Raw genomic sequence first — 19,456 nt, 5'->3', positions numbered from 1 at the left:
CCCCCCCCCCACATTCCCCTTCTCTTAGAAATTACTTGATTCCGTTGTTCTCTTTGCCATGGTACATGTATCAACAATGCCGCTTTAAAAACGATTAATCCCTGAGAAGGTACCTCGATTTCCGCGTCAAATAAGAATAATAATAATTATATAATATCAAAGCAGATATGTTTCGTAAAATTGAATAAACCGGCCGTTCACCGGAATTTAACGGGAGTTACACCAACTTTAAACAGACAGGTACATTTGATTGCGTATCGAATCTTAACCACCGATTGATTATTCCGTGTTCAAACCAAGGGATATAGAGGTTCTGGAGGAGGAGAAGGGGGGGGGAGGGGGGGAGGGTGTTGTGAGGCAGGCAACCATGTTAGATCGGCACAGTCAGCATAGTCTAGGTCCAAATGAGAGATACCAAAATGGAGGAACGAAATAACGAAAACACTTCCCTTTCTGGAGGAGGTCAAGCAAAAACAGTAGCTCCTTAGAAAACGTCTAGTGAATTCCACCTCTCATGGACTTGAGAGTTGACATCTTGGACCTAAGCAACACTCGTTTAGTCGTTTTATTTGGAAATCCATATTTGTGCCCTTCTCTGTACATCCCACCCCACCCCACCCCCCTCTCTCCCCTTCCAGCCACTGTACGTTTTACTTGAAAAGGAAAAATTGTTTAACAATCAAAGCTTCTTAGGTTGGCGTTGGCGATACGCGATCTTAATGAACGACTCAGGGTTATTAATGCGAGGAGAAATTAGACACTGGGCGTCCTTAGGATTTAAAGGGTTAAAAAAGAATGTTTCTGAGGATCTAAGCAGAGCAATTGAACGCCAGTGAACGGCACTTCGACAATCTTCGCTGTGATGCCGAAAAGTCACGAGTGTCACGAGTGTTTGAATTCAGTACCTAATAACGTGACATCGATGACATAAGAAGCGAGAAAGCCTGATCTTGCCTGGGAAACCACCTGGCGCTGTGTATACCGCAAAAAGAAACATGGAGCAAAAGAAATAACTACGTTATATTCTATTCCAGGGAGCAAGAAGACATCTGGTTGAAGTGTGCATTTCCACCGAAGAGATTCAGACAGCGGATTTCCACGGCATACGAAACGCTATTTTTATTTATTAAATATGGCGGCCATTAGTAGAGAGCCGAACCATGAATACAGTATTAGTGTGACTGCTGTCGTCAGCGAAGCAAGATGTCTTCGCGAATTTGTGAAAGAAATCGCTCCAAGTATTACTGTTGATAATCTGAAAGCGATGAAACGGTTTCTGCGAGATGTAATCTCGTTGAATGTTGGTGTTGAATCTGACTCTGGGGGAGAGCTCATGGCCACTCTTACGACTTGTCATTGTGTGAACGACTACGATTTGGATCTTTTGGAATATTTACTTGGTGTAACTGGAAGGAATGATAATTTAAATATGCTGCGGGAGTTTAGGAGGAAATGCTCTCCAACTCTGGGCAGTATCCCGGAAGAAAGAATCAGCGAAATCTCTCCAGGTAGGATAAGATTAAATTTTTAATTTAAAGGCACATCTGATAGGAAACTTGCGAAACCGTATCTGCCATTTCTTTGGTTTCTTTTTTGTTAAATGATTAGGTCCCAGAAGAAATGTTATTTGATGTAATCCTATCGTTAAATTATGCTTTACTGACTGTTTTTCTAGTATGATCATCACGGCAATTAACATTGCCTCAAAGCAGTCATTACTATTTCCAGAAAATCTCCCTTGCTCATAACTGATTCTGTTTGGCTAGTGAAAAATATAGAGTTCACCATGTTGGAATTATTTTCTTTGTAATGCCGCTGGCTCTGAGGTGTGTGACAAAGCGGAACGCTTTTATAGAGAAGACTAACAGACTTTTCTCAGGTGAGAAAGTAGTCACTAGTCTTCTGGGAGAGGAAGTGTCGCATGACAGCCTCGTGGGTTGTCCAGAACGCAAAAAGAGGAGCTAAATGATAGAGCATGTGACCTTCTGTACAACTAAAGGCATGAGACTACTTTTTGCCAGTATCTAAGTTGGCTAATAGGTGTTGGGTATCACCTGTGACTGACTGTCGAATTAAATTAATACATTTTTTTATGAAACCAACAGCTTCTGATTTCTCTACACAAAGAGAGTTCTGTATGAGTTTTGCACTCAGATTTCTAGATTACAGGTTCTCACACTGGGTTTATTTTGTTCACAGCTTTTTAGGCTGGGATTTGGAAGAATATAGTTAAGCCTGAATCTTGGATTTTAATGAGGATCTCGGCGTCCTGGCGAGTCTTGTATTTTACCATTCTTTACTTCTTGTATTGACTTAGACTTCAAATAAGACAGATATATTGAAAGAGTTGTCAATAATCTCTATGACAATTCATCAATCAATTCTCTCACAGCGTAAGAGACAGGTTTATCAATTGTATTGATACTGACGACTACTATACTGTGAGTCTTTGTCAGGTGATGAGGTTGAAAGTTTATATATTGCTTTTTATAGCATCTTGGTGTGTTTTGGTGCACTGTCATTGGTGCATTTCAATCCTCAATATTATTCAGACTATAAGATGTTGTTCCCTCATGATCCACTTGGTTACTGATCAGTTATAATGTTTTTTTATAGTACATGTAGTTAATCCATGCTTCTGGAATTTTGATCCACTACCACCCCTCTAACATGTCTATAGAATGCCAAGTGTGGCAACATTATTGACGCCATACGAAGGGGATTTATACAACATTGATACTAATCCATGGCAAAGAATGTTGACAATCGAAGCAGATTATTATTAAATTTAATGATTAACCACTTGGATACTGAATGGGAAATTGAAATTGAGCCATCATCATGGCATCAAAATAAGATATGATCAACAAGTATTCCTTCTGAGGGATGTATCAGGATTGTTTGTAATCATTGGCCTCTGGCACCACATGCTTTTCTTCTTGTCGAAAACAGAGTCAATTTGACCCATTTTAGTGGTATCGGGAAGAACTCAAAAGCCTGACAAAGATAAAAAAAATAAATCTAAGGGATTGAGCCAACCAGAAACCCTTGTGACTCCTGACAAGACATCTTTCATTTTTTAACAGACAGTTTACAAGTTTTGCTTTTTTTGGTTTCCCTCATTGAACGTTTTATGTAAAGACAGTATGACGAACATTACGTAAAACAACATTAAACTGTATCAGTTTATATCTACTTCAATAGCATTGCAGAATCGTGAATATGTAATTCTCCTATTGCATTTCCATGACAATCTGTTTTGAAGTGGATAATTTTTAAATGTAATAACAGTCTGCTTCAAATGACATCATACACTATATTTTGCAGCATATAAGTTAAGTATCATGTAATTGATCCTCTGCTTATGGTGTCATCATTTTTCTACCGTTGGCACCACATGTGTGGACCAGTGAGAGTCATTGTGTTTCTCTAGCAGTATAACAGTCAACTGTTGCAAACAATACAATTGATTATGTGACCTATACATCATGAGACAAATGATTAAATGTTCATTTATCCATAAAACCACAATAAACAACAAAATTTTCTATAATGATCTTCCCAGAAAGAAAAAAAAATCCTGAAAGGATTAACACAGAACTTATCCCTGTAACATCCATACATTATCCAGTAAACAGGTAATGAGAATACTCAAACTTATCAGGTAGAAATTATTGTATTGATCTAACTTTAAATTCTTATCACTAATTAACAAAGAAATGTGTAGCAGCTGGAGGGGAGAATTGACAATCACATCTTGAGAGTTTAATAGTTAAAAGCAAGCTTGATTTTCCCGTCTTCACTTAGTCTGTGTTCTGGAGAAGTTTAACCCTTTACACCCTAACATCAGTATGCATATTCTCCATACTGTTCTCTACACATTTCCTAACTTGCTGACAAGGAGAATCTGTTTAACAATCAAGAGTTTCTTTAGTTGGTGATCATTTCCTTTATTCTCATGACCTGGATGTGTGATTCAGGGGTGCAATTGTAGGGAGAAATTAGATGTGTGTCACTCTTAGGGGTTAAAGGGTTAACCCTTTAAACCTTAACATCAGTATACATCTTCTCCATACTCCTCTTTATACATTTCCTAAGTACTGGAAAGGAGAATTAGTATATTAATCAAGCACATCTTAAGTACGTGAAAATTTCCTAAGAATGATGAAAATAAAATTTTTTCTATCTTATGACCTTAACCCTTTACACCCAGACATCAGTATACATATTCTCCTTACTGTTCCTATACATTATAAGGTGCTGATGAGGAGAATTTGTTTCATAATCAATAGCTTCTGTAGCTGGTGATCATTTCCTTTATTCTCGTTACCATAATGTGTGATTTGGGGTGATATTGTAAGTAGAAATTAGATGCTAGTCGCTCTTTGAGGTCAAAGAGTTATTGCAATATGAATGAAATTACTAAAAGTTCAGTTGAGGTTCATGCTTTTTTTTTTATTATTCTTCATAGCAGAGGGAAGAGCAATGGTGTCTTTCATTTTAAATGAAAGTTTCCAGGACATTACTTTGCATAAAGCCCTTTCCTTCAAGAAGAGCCTATGCAAGCATTTGAAGTTGATACCGGCTGAGTTCACTTTTGTTACAACAGTGAAGATTCCACGAAAGCATCTGGTGTTTCAGTTGCCTTCAGAAGTGCTCCCTTTTCTGCGGCATTGTACTGGATGGAGAAAGGAATGGCTGTTTTCACTCAATGTCAGTGGTGTACAGGTCTCTGGAGAAGATGAAATTTCAGTTCATGAACTGAAAATATCTCAACTTAGATTGCAAGAAGATCCAGGTATGACAGAAATTTGAAATCTCAGTATACTTAATGTAAAAAATGGTAAATGAATTGTTGAAGTTTAGAGCTGTAATTAAAAGCTAAATGTTGTTGTAGCCCTCTTCCTCCTTTCCTTTGCAATACAGGTGTTAAAAAGCAAGACATCTTTCTGAAAGTACCCCATTAAAAATGCTCATATGATGGACCATGCAGGGATAGATGGGTTCAAACTCTTCACATGGCTGGTCAATACATGAACCACTGGGATAACACAAAAATACAATGAACACATCACTAAATTTCTAACTTTGTGTACACTTTTAACCCTTTAACTCCCAGGAAATGATTCTTAATTCTCTTCTCTGGCTGCTACACAGTTTCTTGTAGGATAGTTACAAGAATTTGGTGTTTGATCAAGTTAAAAACTTCTACTTGATAAGTTTGAGTATTCTTATGACCTGTTGGCTGGATAATGTGTAGATATTATTGGGAGAAATGACATGTTAAAGAGTTAACCCACAAAATTAATGAAGATTTCCCTTGTGCACCACAGGTAGCTTTCCCACACAGACCTCTTTGACCCAATTTTAATTGCAAACTTGGTAAAATTAAACTTGCATTTCATGCAAGTAGACATGATATAACATGCAAAGTTAATAGATAAGACAAATAATCACACTGTACAATTTTGATGCAACTAAGACAGTTGTTTACCTAAAGTTATGATCCATTCTGAGGCTCCATTGGCATGTGCAAAAAGATGGTAATTTTCCCTCTTTTGTTCATTTAGGTGACAAAAAATAACACTCAACATTACAATGAACTTCAATTTGGAAGAAAGGCTCCAAGCTTAACTTTCTGAATTTTCCTATGTAAAATGGTCACTACAAATAATGATTTGGTCTTGAGGACAAAAGGACAATTTGGGGGCTTAATATTTGTGCAGCCAAGCAGAAAGAGAACTTTTTTTTTTACAGGAGAAAATGACACAGCATGAGTAATAGTTTTGATGAGAATGATTACCTCACCGATCTCAGACCACAACCACTGCCTCATCACACACCTTTCCTCTTGCTACTGACCACTGAACACTGACAAGCCACCAAATTGGTGACATGCACTGCATATTTAGTCACCAAAATATTTTCAGTAGCTGTGCATGGTGACTGATACCGCTGTAGTTTAGGGCCCTGAAAAGAGTACAATTAAGGGTAATGATGAAAATAATTTTTAAAAGAGATTAGATTTGTTAATTTTTATTTCTATTAATCATTTATTTTTGGTCATTTCTTCATGTAGTTCTGGTGTCTCCTGTGTTGCGAGTAAGTGAGGCTGCAAGGACAGGTGATGTCCCAGAATTGAAAAGAGTTCTTGACGCAGAAACCATAACTAAACGAGATTTTCTGCTCAAAACCCGCACTGATGGAGCGACACCTTTGATTATAGCTGCAAGGAATGGTAACACTGCAATTGTCCAGTGCCTGCTCGATGAGTATGATGTAGACTTGGAGCAAGAGGGCACTGTCAAAATCGATGGAGATCTGATTGAATGTTGCACACCATTGTGGATGGGGTCTCTAGGAGGTCATTTAGCAATTGTGAGGTTGTTATTGGAGCGAGGGGCTGAAGTGAATCATACAACATTGACCAACTCCACCCCACTGAGGGCGGCTTCCTTTAATGGACACACTGAGGTATGTTTGATATCAAGGTTAAGAGTGCACATTCAATTAAAAAACATTTTAATAAACTCTCTCCCTTACAAGACGACCACTGGTCAGAAGAAGTGCTTGCACTCTTGACTGCATTCCTCATGGTCGTACTCAGACCTGACCATTTCTTAAACACCCGTTTTACAATGTGTCAGAAAAAATTTTGACAGATTTGTTTGTCTTGTTCATGGTCCTTGGCATACTTGCCTACAGTCTTAAAATAAATATTAGTTAATTATTTGCATCGGGAATTTATACGTTTGTTTTCCTTCATAGAGTCATTTTAGTCCTTGCCTAGGGGCTCGTCTCTGAGTCAGGCCCAAAACATACAGGGTTCGCAAGGGTCCTACAAAACCTGGAAGGTCCTGGAATTTTATTTTGACATTTTCCAGGACTGGAAATTCCTGGAAAAAGAATATAGGTCCTGGAAAGTCCTGGAATTCTTCTTAACCCAAGCTATGAAGTATTCAGAATTTATGTTGTAAGAAATGTATGTAGACCGTAAGGAGAATCGATTTGGAAATCATGGGAATGAAATGGTTCAAGGTGAAATTTGAATTCCTAGAAAAATCAGGCAAATTCCTAAAAAAGAACTGGAAAAGTAATTGAAATTTGTCTCTGAAAAAGGGCACTAACCCTGTATTATGGCCAAGAACATAAACTCTCTTGATTTATTCTGAATCAATTGTGTTTCTTTTTCTTTCCTTTTTTTAAAGGTTGTACGATGTCTCATTAATCACGGCGCAGACGTGAACAAGCGAAACCAGGATGGAAACACTTGTATTATGGTGGCTTGTTGGAACGGACATCTTGATACGTTTAGGTTACTACGGACATCGGGAGCCAACATGGAAGTACAGGACAATCAAGGTTTCTCGATGATTCATTGCGCTACAGCTGCCAATAATCTAACTCTCCTTCAAGAGCTCCTTCCGGTACCGAATACTGAGGCGGTGAACGCGAAAACCTCGGAAGGTATTACTCCGCTGATGTTGGCTTGCGAAAAAAATCACCCCGATGTTGTTTTATTGTTGTTACAAAAGGGCGCTGCAGTGGATGAAAGGTCTGACAAAGGTCTTACTGCGGCTCATTTTTGTGCACTGTCAAACGATATTAATAGTCTGCATCATCTTATAGACTATAAAGCAGATCTGAGCAAGGCCACGGAGCGAGGCAGTACCCCCTTAATGCTGGCCTGCGCGAAAGGCTATGTCTCTATAGTAACTGCCTTGCTTAGAAACACTTGTAAGTCCAAGTTGAAGAACGAGATTACTTCAGCCCTAAAGCTCCGCAACTTGACAGGACAACCCAGCTGCCTGGGGCTTCTGGCAACGCCGAAAGGGATGGATATAAATGCTGGGAACGAAAATGGAGAGACCTGTTTGATGATGGCCTGCGAGAAAGGAAGCGTGGAGATCGTAAGGATTCTCCTTGATGAAGGAGCTGACCCAAACGGCGCCGACCAGAACGGTGTGACCCCTCTGATGATCTGTTGCAGGCGAGGTCAAGAGAGGATTATACCCCTGTTGTTGAGGAAGGGTGTCCTTGTGGACCAAAAGAACAATGAAGGAGACACCGCTTTGCACATTTGTGTGCGGCATTACCGCGAGTTTAGTGGTCACAAGAAGTGTTTGGAGCAACTGCTTAGCACTGGCGTGTGTTTAGATATGAAGGTTCGTAGACATTCTCGTTCACAATCTCTCTCTACTGTTTCACTCCCCCCCCCCCTTAGTCCAACCCATCCCTCCCCTCCTGGACCTGCGATCAACTCCAATATCCTTTAGTTACTTGTCGGTTATTCGTTGTGTTATAGCTTGGCATCAAATGTGTTCCGTGTGCAGAAAAGTTGTCAACAAAACGTGCAAAGGCTGTTTTCTCTGGAGTGTTTTCTTCCTTAAACCCATTGTATTTCCCTTTGTAGGTGTCGGGTCCAAGCCTTTTCGGAGCCTGTTTGCCTGTGACGATTAATTTGTCACAAATGCACACGGTATCAAAATAAATTATGTTGTAAACCAGCCATACTAAGTATCGAGTTGTCCTCCTATGTTCTCTGTGAAACGAAGCGTTCGCGTTCGCGTTCGCGTTCGCGTTCGCGTTCGCGTTCCAACGAAATATAGAGCTCGTTAAAGCGGAGCTCGTAACATGCGCAACTTAGCTCCGTGCTTACCGTACCATTTTTTGTCTCTGTTCAGAATTCTTCAGGCGACTCACCAGTCACAGTTGCTCTCAAAAACAAAAAGTGGTGCGGGCAGGCGTTTGAAATGTTACACAGTAGGGGACTGGAACTCAGTAGCCCACTTCAAGACACCAATGGCGACACAGTTTTCCATAAATGTGCGAGATCTGGTGACGTCTCGTCTATGACCTTTCTGTTGGCCCTGGACAACAAAGGACCCTTGCAAAAGAACCAAGATGGCGACACGGCTCTCAGAGCAGCAGCCTTAGAAGGCGCCGAGGCAATGACGCGCACTCTCATCAACACGGTCAGTGGGTTCTCACTTAGGGACAAGGTGGAGGCTCTTGAGTTGTTAGGTGTCGGTGTATTGGCTAAAGAGATATCACGTGATTGGGACATATCTGCCGTGGTGGGTTTCTGGCAGGAAGCTCTAACGCTTCGTCGCACCCACAGTCTTACGCTCCCAAACATCGTTCCTCGCGAGTTTCCGCTGGAGTACTTTTTGGAAGCCAGGCTACCCAGCGATCTGACTGCGTTCGAGTCAAATCCGAGCGCGGTCACTGCGCAGGCGCTGCAAATTTGTGACCGCGTTTTGGGGGATACCCATTCACGCCTGCCCTCCCTCCTGGGGACCATCGGCGAACGATTTGCGCAAATAGGCGAGTTTTGTCGCAGTTTAAATATTTGGCTGTACGTTTTAGAGATTCAACTCAAATCCCTTTCTTCTTTACCAGACGGGGTTGAAGACTTGCTTAATACTTTCCGCTGTTTCGCTGATGCGTTTGGTTTTGTTTTGAGCCGAAGTGGGAGTGTCTTGCATTTTAAAACCGTCTATCAAGTCATTAAAAGTGCGTTGCAAGGTTTCAAAACATGCCCTGCAGTATACGAATCACGTGATAAGATGATGGTCTATCTCCTTCACTATTTGTCTGCCTTACTAGAAGTTGCGTCGGACGATCGTGATGTAGAGGTTGTCATGGAGACAGTCAAAGCGGTTGCGTGGTTGGGCTTGCGCAGCACAACAGGGTCAACCCTTCTCCACCTTGCTGCAAACTCTAAAACTGAAGACATTAGCTCTCTTAAGGAACACCTTCACTTTCCGAGCCGCCGCGTTTGTGAGCTTTTGATGGACAGCGGTATTGATCAGAACGCTTTAGATAGCGACAGGAACACCGCACTTCATATACTTCTCACCAAAGGGCACGCTGAAAAAGATGTGTTGGCTTGCTTTTTAAAAGCAAGGCCGCATTTGGACGCGAAAAATTCGTCAGGGAAAACAGTCCTTGACTTGGCGCGGTGCAAAAAGGTCAGGGGTGTTGTCAGGGCCGCTGAACGAGTTCCTGGTCTACAATGTCTCGCGGCCCGAGTGATTATACGAGAAAAGTTGCAGTACGAGGGTATAGTTCCAAAGAGATTAGAAACATTTATACAGCTACATTAGCTCAACGGATGTTATATATTTAAACTGCGTGTATCAACTCACAGAAACAAATATTAAAACATTTCGTAACGCCTCAATTGGGACTCGAGTGTACTGTTGCCAAAAGTGGCTCAGGCTAGTCACGTGAGGCAAATCATCAGGCAGTCACCTGGTGAAGCGAAAAGAACAATTACCAATTTCCGAATTATTAAGCGTTGGAAGTGTGTATCACACGATCAGACAAGAAGTGCCAGAAAGGTTCACGCGCGGACTTGCCTGACCTGTACCTTGTAAAGAATAATTGTCGTTTGAGACACAACCTTAAAAAGAAAAGCTATGTCGTCCTTAGTCCTGAATAAAATGATGACAGATTTATAGAAATCAAAGTATCTATTTCTCAGCTGAACTTTGACTTGGAAATAAATCGATTTGATTTGAAAATGAATGTTACTATTAGTTAAAATAAACGTTGATTAAGCTTTAAAAAGTTAAATTTACAGATGTTATTATTATTATTGTTACTATTATTATTATTGTTTATTTTTTCGTATTCTTTTTTTTTAACTGGTTGGTGGCTCGTACCTACCCGAAAAATGAGGACATTCATCAAGATCTCAAATGCGAAATTTTTACACGGCCAGAAGCCTTCATATTCAAGGCCAGTTACTGAGAATGATATGACTTAACGATTCCTTGCAGAAGCAAAATGCCTCGCATCTCACTGGAGCAAATTGATTAGTTCGACCACCGACGTGGCCAGTTTGAATCCAGCTTAGTGACCCGGCCGCTTACCTGTGAGCTCGTCAATTCCCACTCCTCTTTCTCTTATCTTTAAGTGGTCTTTCCAAACAACAAGAAACCACACATGACGCCATTTTTTATTGAAACAATTTATTCATCGCCATTCTGGTGCGACTGGCTAACTGACCTGCAGTGTCCGGATTTAAATTTTAAACGCTGGAAGTTTTACTCTTCGGAATCTCAAAAAGTATCAAGTAAAACATTCTTATGTGTAATTCTCATTGGCGCGGATAAAAATAATATGGTGTCCAGTACATTCTTCTCGTTCAAAGCGTCTCTTGATCAATACTAAAACCTGCATCAAACTTTAAACTCCCTGGATAGACAACTGAATATGTGGCTTCTCTATACAATATGGATACATCTTCAGCTACTAATCTTCTAGAACGAACAAATTTTGAAGCTAGAGGATGTACAATGATTGAATGCCTAAATTCCCAAAGTTATGTAACAGGAAACATCTGTTAGCAAGGATAAGAGTTAAGTCTCACATTGTGAATACGGAGTTAAAATAAAAACGAACTCTGTGTTATTTAAGACCAAGGTTGGTTATCAGAGAACATTTCTTTCGGTAATCATTAGTTTCTCGAGCTCTAGATTATGTAACCCATTGAAAGAACTGAAAAAACTTCAAGCGAAGAGAATGTTTTGTAACTTGTCTTCAACTCTAAAAAAAAGTTCATCCCGAAATTGTCGCCATTTTTCAGACACGGTACCTTTCGAGAAAAAGTAATATGATGCGTTAGTGAAAAAAGAGACTTCTTTAATGATTGGCATATTAAGGATAAGAATCGTCAGTTCTTTCGAGCGACAACGTTGAAAATTTTACTAGAGAAATAAAACTTAAGCTATATTTTACATTCCGTCTGTGGCACGATTTGGAACATCCAGCATTTCAGCCCCCTGATGCTGCTATTTTGCAGGCAGTGGGATTAAATTGTATTTATCGTGAGGGTTTTTACACGGAGCCTAGTGTAAAGTGATGTGTAATTTGAAACGGCTTAAGTCTTGTTAATACTGTTCGTATCCATTGACGTTTTCCCGTCAAGTACGTAGAGATGAAATGTTCCAAGAATCTAGAATGTTTCAAAATGGTGAACATAGAAAAAATGTGTGATTCCTTTTACAATTCAACTTGAAGTTGCATAACAGGGGGAAACGATATGCTGGTCAGGAATCTTTCATTTGTACTAGACAATATAAGTGAGGAACATGGATATCATACAAAGGAAAATGTCACCACCTTTCATCATGAAGAGGGTCGGGACAAGACGAGCGACTTCATGTTTACCCGAAATTTCACTTTTCTATAACTTCTTTAAAAGATGTAAATTCTCCTTGAGGCAGAGCGAAGTTTCCAGAGAACACTTAGTATGATATTTGGCTTTAGAATTAAAAATCCCCAACGTTGGAAGCTGGGATAGAATGATTGAAACCCGTTAGATCTCCAAATTTAGTCAAAACAAAACGTGTGTTACTAAGTAACTGGGTTTTTGCACTGGAAATTTTGTCGTCAAAACAAACCGGTTTTAAGACGGCACCAAAACGAAGCCGGCTATTTTTTTAGGATTGTTAACGCTTAAAGGGTGAAAGAACATCGATTTCCTTTAAACACCACGATACTAAAATTAATTTTAATGTAAGTGGCATCTGCTAAGGAAATATAGGATTTATATATGATGAAGTGGATTGTATCAGAATCAAGAGTGCTTTATCAGAACCTGAAAAGGAACGAGCATGTGGTGTTTCTTAAATTACGCGGTTTTGTTTTGTTTTGTTTTGGTGAGAAAAGAATCTTTGATTTTTTTACCTAGAGTTTAATTGATTCATGGTAAAAAAAAAAAAGTTACTTTGGTACACTACACTTTTAAAATTGTTTTTGTATCTTGAGTGCTCTGTGCTGCGTTCTGTATTGTATAGGGAACATAAATCCGGATTGGAAATTAGGGATATTGTCAACATTACTCACTCCAGGTGTACTACGTGACCCAGAAAGTAAAGATGTTTTAGATGGATGGTTCTAAAGATGGAAACCCAAATTTCAAAACTAACAAAGTAGCGACTTTTATCACTCTTTTTTTTCTGCCATACTAATATGGTTGAAAGTGTAACTTTTTAAACCTGTTGAGGAATACTGAGGTGTCAGCAATTTTTCTTTAATTATATATATATGTATATATATTTTTTATTTGATTCAGTCTTCTTAATATAATAATTTTCAATTCTACTTCTAGTTAAATAAGCTTTAAGTTTATACTGTAAAAAAAAAGAAAAACAATATCGATTTATGTTTGCATTTACTCTTTACAAACTTCATTTCCGCCAAAAACAAATCGTCCGAAACGATTTGTCCGCGCCATGTTTTATGCAAAAATTATGCGTTGGAGGCTCTTAGCGCTAACTTTGGCGGTTCTTTATTGTTTTTGTCCAAAATAATGGTTTAAATACCAAGCTGTGCTTTAAAAATGAATACCTGCTTAAATTTTGTCTGAATCGAGTAAGATCCCAGGAGGCGAAAACGTAAGACCCTAGACAACGTGCGTACATGTAAATGAAAAGTTTGTCACCGCTCTGCAAGCTATTCTAACCACCTCGACGCTTTTGCGTCACTGAGGCAGATCTCGTGTTGTGCACAAATTGTATAAAATAGGACAAGCCACTCGTTTTTATTGAACCACAATTCACTGAGCTATTCGAAAGAGGTGAGCCAAACTGCCTGTGCAAACACTTAGAAGCAGAATGCCAAAAACCTGCTTTCCCAACCTAGTTCAGGTGGCAATGGTTGCAATGCTTCTGAGCATGGTCTTCGTTGAAGAAATCATTTCAGGATTTACCGGAAGTACCCCAAGTTGTTATTATCATCCTCCATATAACTGCCCGTCACCGAAAGATGGCCAAAAGCGTCAACTTAGAAAGGTTGGTTTATTTTCAACAAGTTTGTCTTTTGTTGTTGCTCGAGATGATAATCTTGTATCACCCATCATTTTGGTTTGTGTAGATTCTGAATTTTCATAACGCAATTTTTGCCCTTGGCTGTTATCGCTTTGCTGTCCAACGCTTCGCAACGATTGCTTGATTTCCCGCGCTTGTTATGCAATACTTTTTTTTCCCACGCTTATTGCAGAGTGCTCTTTTCCCTGCGTTAGGGGCAGAATGCCTCTTTTTCCGCGCTTAATGCAAAGTGCTTTCCAGCATTTGGCATTGATTGCTTGTTCCCGCTCCCGGTACACAGTGCTTCTCTTACCACCTCTTATAAAATGCTTCTTTACCCGCGCTTGGTACTGAGAGATTCTTTTCCCGCGCTTAGTTCAGAGTGATTCTTTCCTTACGCTTGAAATCGATAGCTTGTTTTAGCGCGCTTCGTATCGAGCCCTTCCTTTCCCTTCCTTTCTACTGAGTTCTTCCGATTTTTCCCGTGCTTCCTATTGACTGCTTTTTTACGACCAGCAGTTTTTCCTCGTTTTAAGTCCCCACCGATGCAAAGAGATGATTTAATTTCTTTGCTTGTCATTGGATGACCAATCCCTGTGATGTAATCTGAATATCAATGTTGTCGTACGCCTTTCAGATTGAGGACATGTGCTTGACAAAGAAGAGAAGCCTCTGCCAATCTGTTCAACTTTACTGCAACTTTGAACAAGAACTTGGTAACAATTGAATAAAAATATTGGAGAACCAACGCAGAAATAAAAAGGCTAAGGAGTTGAACAATGTTAAATGATAAATTTATGTCAGTACGCAAAAGGTCTTAATTTAGGCCATTTTAATATCAATTTAAGCTACTATTTTTTTTTCCAAGCTCCATGGGTACACTTATTAAATTAATTTACATGCCTGTAAACTAAAGAATAAACTGCGCCAAGTGGTTAAAGTTTCAACTTTTGATGTCACCACCGTAACAAAAGCATTTCATCATCATCAGCTGTTATCAATTGAGTTGATGACGTAAATTGGCCACTGTAAAGAGTTTACAAGCCAATCGCTCTGATGAAGGGCTAACAATTGAAACGTCAGCTTTTAAACTCTTTACGGTAGCCAATTTACGTTAGCAACCCAGTTGGCAATACTTAATTACCCTGTTATACCCTCCCACCGATGCAGCATCACAGTTTCTCTAGAAACTTACCCCCTTAATTCATCATCATCAGTTTGAATTAGCTCGGCTTTCCATGACAAGTTTCTTCCCTTCTCCTCTGTCATTCCCATAACATTTAGAAGTTCTCCATATCTTGCGTCCTGAATAGTCAATCAATCGGTCGATGTTTGTCCTCTTTGGGCGTCTTGTTGCGTTTCTGCCATTTGGAAGACACATTTGGAAGTTCTCCATATCCTGCATCCTGAATCGTCAATCATTTGGTCGATGTTTGTCCTCTTTGGGCGTCTTGCTGCGTGTCTACCATTTCTGGAAAAGTTTAACTCGTTGAAACGTTATATTTAGTGAAATAGATTAATTTCAATCTATAGAAACATGGTGAAAATGTTTGTCACAAATTTGGTGACGATTGAACAAATACTACTTAAGAATCTTTTAGAGAGCAACCGAAAAAGCACAAAAAAACATATTTTTCAAAAAATGAAAATTAACGGTCCACAAACGGTAACAAAATTATGTTGCAGTCCCAGGTTAGTTTTTCAAACAAGATTCGCTATTTTTGCAAAAATATGGTTGAAATCCATACGATCTGATTGTTTCCTTAGTCAACTTTGTCGTTATCTACCTTTGAAGCTCATTGCAGGGTTCTGTTTGCCGAAAGCTCCAGCTTTATGTATAACTCGCTCGCCGCAAATCTTTTCTAGGTCATATTCTTGGTCAGTATTTTTGTTGGTCTCAGCTACGCGAAATCGTTTAAACCGCTCTGTGAGCGTTTGAAATCCCATCAGAGTTCTCCTGTGTGTATCTGACGAGATCAGAAGCACTCCTTCACCACAGCCATTTGGCACATTAATCACCCATATTGGACAGGAGTCTCCGTAAGAACCTTCACACTGATGAGTCTGGAACCATTTCGTAAGCGCTCCTTAGGAAAAATTACCTTCGATTTTAAGCACCTGCCAAAAGTTTTGGAAATAACTTCCGGGAAAAATTTTTTCGCCAATCTTAGCGCTGGGTTGCAACTCCAGCAACGCATAGATTGGCAGGTTTTGGCCTGTTTTAGTGTACTCTCCTTGTAAATCAAAATCATCTACACGAAAATTTAAAAAACAAAAATATATCATTTCCTCGTTTCGATCTCGATACATTGGTGAGATACAGATTTATGCTCAGTTTAAATTTCAAAGCTGCCGTTTCGAGCGTTGGCCAAAACGTCAGCTTTGAAACTCTTTACGGTGGCCAATTTACGTTATCAACTCAGTTGACAATTCCTAATTATCATGCTATATAGTCTCTTTAGAAACTTACCCCCTTTTATGTTCAGTTAAACTTCCTAAACTTTCTTGTGTTTTGAGGCACATGGCGCACAAGCACCACCTCTCGTCACAAACTGTAACAGACTTCCCATTAATACCGAGTGATATCCTCATATTACCCTGTTCCCAAGTCATCCCACATACTCTCATTCGTAGGAGAGACCTGAGCTACCGTGAAGTACCAAGGATTGTGCTCTTGAAACGTAACTTGCTTTCATTGTTTGTTTTTTAGACATCGCTAACACCTTGACGCTTCTTTAACACACTCCCTTCGTACCTCTACTCTTTCTTCCTGAAACTTTGACATGGTCTACCTTGTTTTGAACGAGGTACACAAACTATGAACTGACACACACGGGTGAAAAATGATGACCCTCTTGTTGGAAAGTGGCTGTGAGCCACTGAACTCGGAAAATGAATCATGAAAGGGATGAGATATCGAGGCTACCGAACCGATTTCGTATCTTAAAACCTTTGGTTACGCTTTATCGATATGACCTGCTCCTAGAAAACAATACTTGCCACAATAAATCGCGCTTCTCCTCTCGAACAAGAAGTCTGAGAACCGGTACTTAGCGGCGGAAAGTGTTTTTTGTCTTGTTTCGTCTTTTTTCTTTTCCTTTTTCTCCTTTCCGAAAGCATATGTTTGCCCGGAATGTCAACGTTATTATTAATCGGTATTTGAGAATCCAACTGCTTAAATATTATCAGGCTCAGCGGTTTTCTTTCCTTTTCGTGTTTTTGAAAAACAGGGGAGGTTTTCATCATTCCCACATTACGTAGTTTATTTAAGATTCTAAAATGATACTTTTTGAGAAGCCTGGAGGCAAAGCGAAGATTATTTTAATTCCGCGCATGCGCAAGAGCGATTTTGATTTGAATCGCGGGTATGATTCCCAACCAAAATTGCATGACTTTCAGCCGTCTCTTTGGTAAAGCTAGCTGGAAAAAAAGAGCGATTTAAGGCAAAAAAATGGTGCGATTGGAGATTATAGAGCACCGGTGAGCACCGATGAGAACTAGTGAGATTTCAAGAATCACCGGTGATTTAAAATATGGATGTAATAAAAGCTTAAGTCTTGTTGGTCACATTTCGATTGAGGTATGATTGATTAACGCTTTATAATCCTAAAAATTACTGGTCCCCGAAAGCTAGAAGATGCCTGGGATATAGCAATAGGACACAAGTTAACAGAACAGACAGCACAGAGGCGAGAACTTTGCAAGCACATGGAGATCGAAATAACTGGAACGGAAAAAAAAGTATTCTCCTACACTGATTCCATTGTGGTCGAAGGTCAAAAAATTATAAACAAATCGGCAACTACAAAAATAGAAACAGGACTTTTTAAGATGTATCCTTAATAATTGAAAAAGTGAGGGAGGGGGGCTCTTTTGCATTTTCCAAGAACGTGGATTAAAATTCTTGACTTCAACCTACAATAAAAAAAATAGGAAAATGATTCGCGCTTCTCGGTGAGTTATGAGTTTCTTGTTCTGACTGGAAGAAAAACAAAGGAAAGTTGTTTGTTTGTTTTTTTTTTGTATTGTATAATCTCTTCGGTAGTTTTCAAGTGCGTGCCCTTCATTTTAAAGGCAAGTAAGTCCTATTTAGGTTGAAACAAAAGTTTCGAAATTTCAACATTTGGTCGTATGATAAAATGCTTATTGACAGACTTTGGTCAAGCCGGTTGGGAAAATATTTGGCCCTCGGTCATGATGCAGGGACCTCACTGCACTTGGTCCGTAGGTCATGACTTCGAGCAAATATTTTCACGTTCTATCCCCCCACTCATTCAATAAGCACATATTGTCGTATCATCATGTGATCGTACGTACCCGCGTGCGAAATCCCATATAAAACCATAGTGAAAGCTGATGTTTGTAAGGGCCAGACAGATTGACGTGAACCGGTCCGGAAAAAGCCGTGGGGCCCTACACTAACACGGCTTGTTCCAAAAACTAAAAGGAAAAAAGAAAAAAAGTTAAAGAAAAAACTCGTGTTTTTCGTTAAATTGCGAGTTTCTTGCTCTGACTCTTAAAAAACGAAGGAAACGTTTTCATTGCATAATCTTTTTTTTTTGAGGTTGTCCCGTGTGTGCCCGTCTATCGCGTCCTATTTAGTTTAAAAGAAGACTTTCAAAATTTTCAACATTCAGTGGTCATATGATAAAATACTTCTCAGCTTATGCCGGACGGGAAAATATAGAAATTTTCTCGTCCGACCCGACCAAACTCAGCCAATAAGTACATTATCATTCATAACCTTTGCAAATATTCAAAGTTGGTGATTTTAAACTGTAGTTTAAGTCGTCTCAGCTGATAAAATACCGCATTATCTGACAGTAGACCACATTTAATTTATTCTTTCTTTGTTTCATTTTGTTTTCATTTGCTTTGGATGTTTGTCGTTATTAATTTGTTTGTAATTTTTGTCATTAATCTGGTGGGTGATATCGATGGGTTGATTTTGTAACAGTTCTTTTATTTGCTTATTTACAGGCATGAACTAGTTTCGCTCACGCTGTCTTTGTGCTCTTTCCAGGGCCCACTCTCTTCCTTCCGCGAGAAAGTACCCTGTTTGCGGCTAGGCCTTTGCCGATTGTGCTCGGCAACTTTTGCGCAACTTGGCATTTTGAGAAACTTTTTCAAGTTCTAGCAACCTCAAGCAATTCTGCCTCTCTGAGCAATTTTTTAAGTAAACTATAGATTCAGAGCACATATCAATTTAAGCTCGTAAAAGTCAACGATTTCAGAGAAAACTTCAATTTATACGATTTTGTTTATCAGCCTTTGAAAACAAAACCTGTCACTCGACAATGTTTGCAGGTGTGTCGTAAGACTTAAAATTATCCTTAAATCTCATCCAATTTGCGAGCAAATCCTTAAAGCTGAGTTTCACTTCATTTTTCTTGACCCATGTTAGCAATTATTGTGAACAACGAAAAATAATGCTTTTGATTGACGTTTATGTAAAAAAAAAGTCGAGAAATTGAGATAGCAATGTTTGAAATGTAGATAGTAACCTTTTGGTTTTTGGAGATTTTCCAGCAAATTTCTGGTATTTCAGCCAACAACTTTCCAGCGCTTCCGAGCACAATCGGGACAGGCCTGGTTGCGGCTGGTCAAGTGCTTATGTAGAATAAGGAACGCTGCAG

General features: G+C 39.3%; 1 protein-coding gene across 1 annotated transcript; it reads left to right on the top strand.

The window, feature by feature from the left end:
* Positions 1–676: 676 nt before the first annotated feature.
* On the top strand, positions 677–10,511 carry LOC131785117 (protein fem-1 homolog A-like). Its single transcript, XM_059101962.2, has 5 exons — positions 677–1,508; positions 4,472–4,798; positions 6,080–6,474; positions 7,209–8,165; positions 8,685–10,511. Exons 1-5 carry the CDS (start codon positions 1,133–1,135, stop codon positions 10,107–10,109), a joined length of 3,480 nt encoding a protein of 1,159 aa, XP_058957945.2. The 5' UTR covers positions 677–1,132; the 3' UTR covers positions 10,110–10,511.
* The last annotated feature ends 8,945 nt before the right edge of the window (positions 10,512–19,456 follow it).

The sequence above is a fragment of the Pocillopora verrucosa genome, chromosome 12, assembly GCF_036669915.1.
Source record: "Pocillopora verrucosa isolate sample1 chromosome 12, ASM3666991v2, whole genome shotgun sequence".
Classification (NCBI taxonomy): domain Eukaryota; kingdom Metazoa; phylum Cnidaria; class Anthozoa; order Scleractinia; family Pocilloporidae; genus Pocillopora; species Pocillopora verrucosa.
This window is presented reverse-complemented; position numbering and strand designations above follow the sequence as displayed.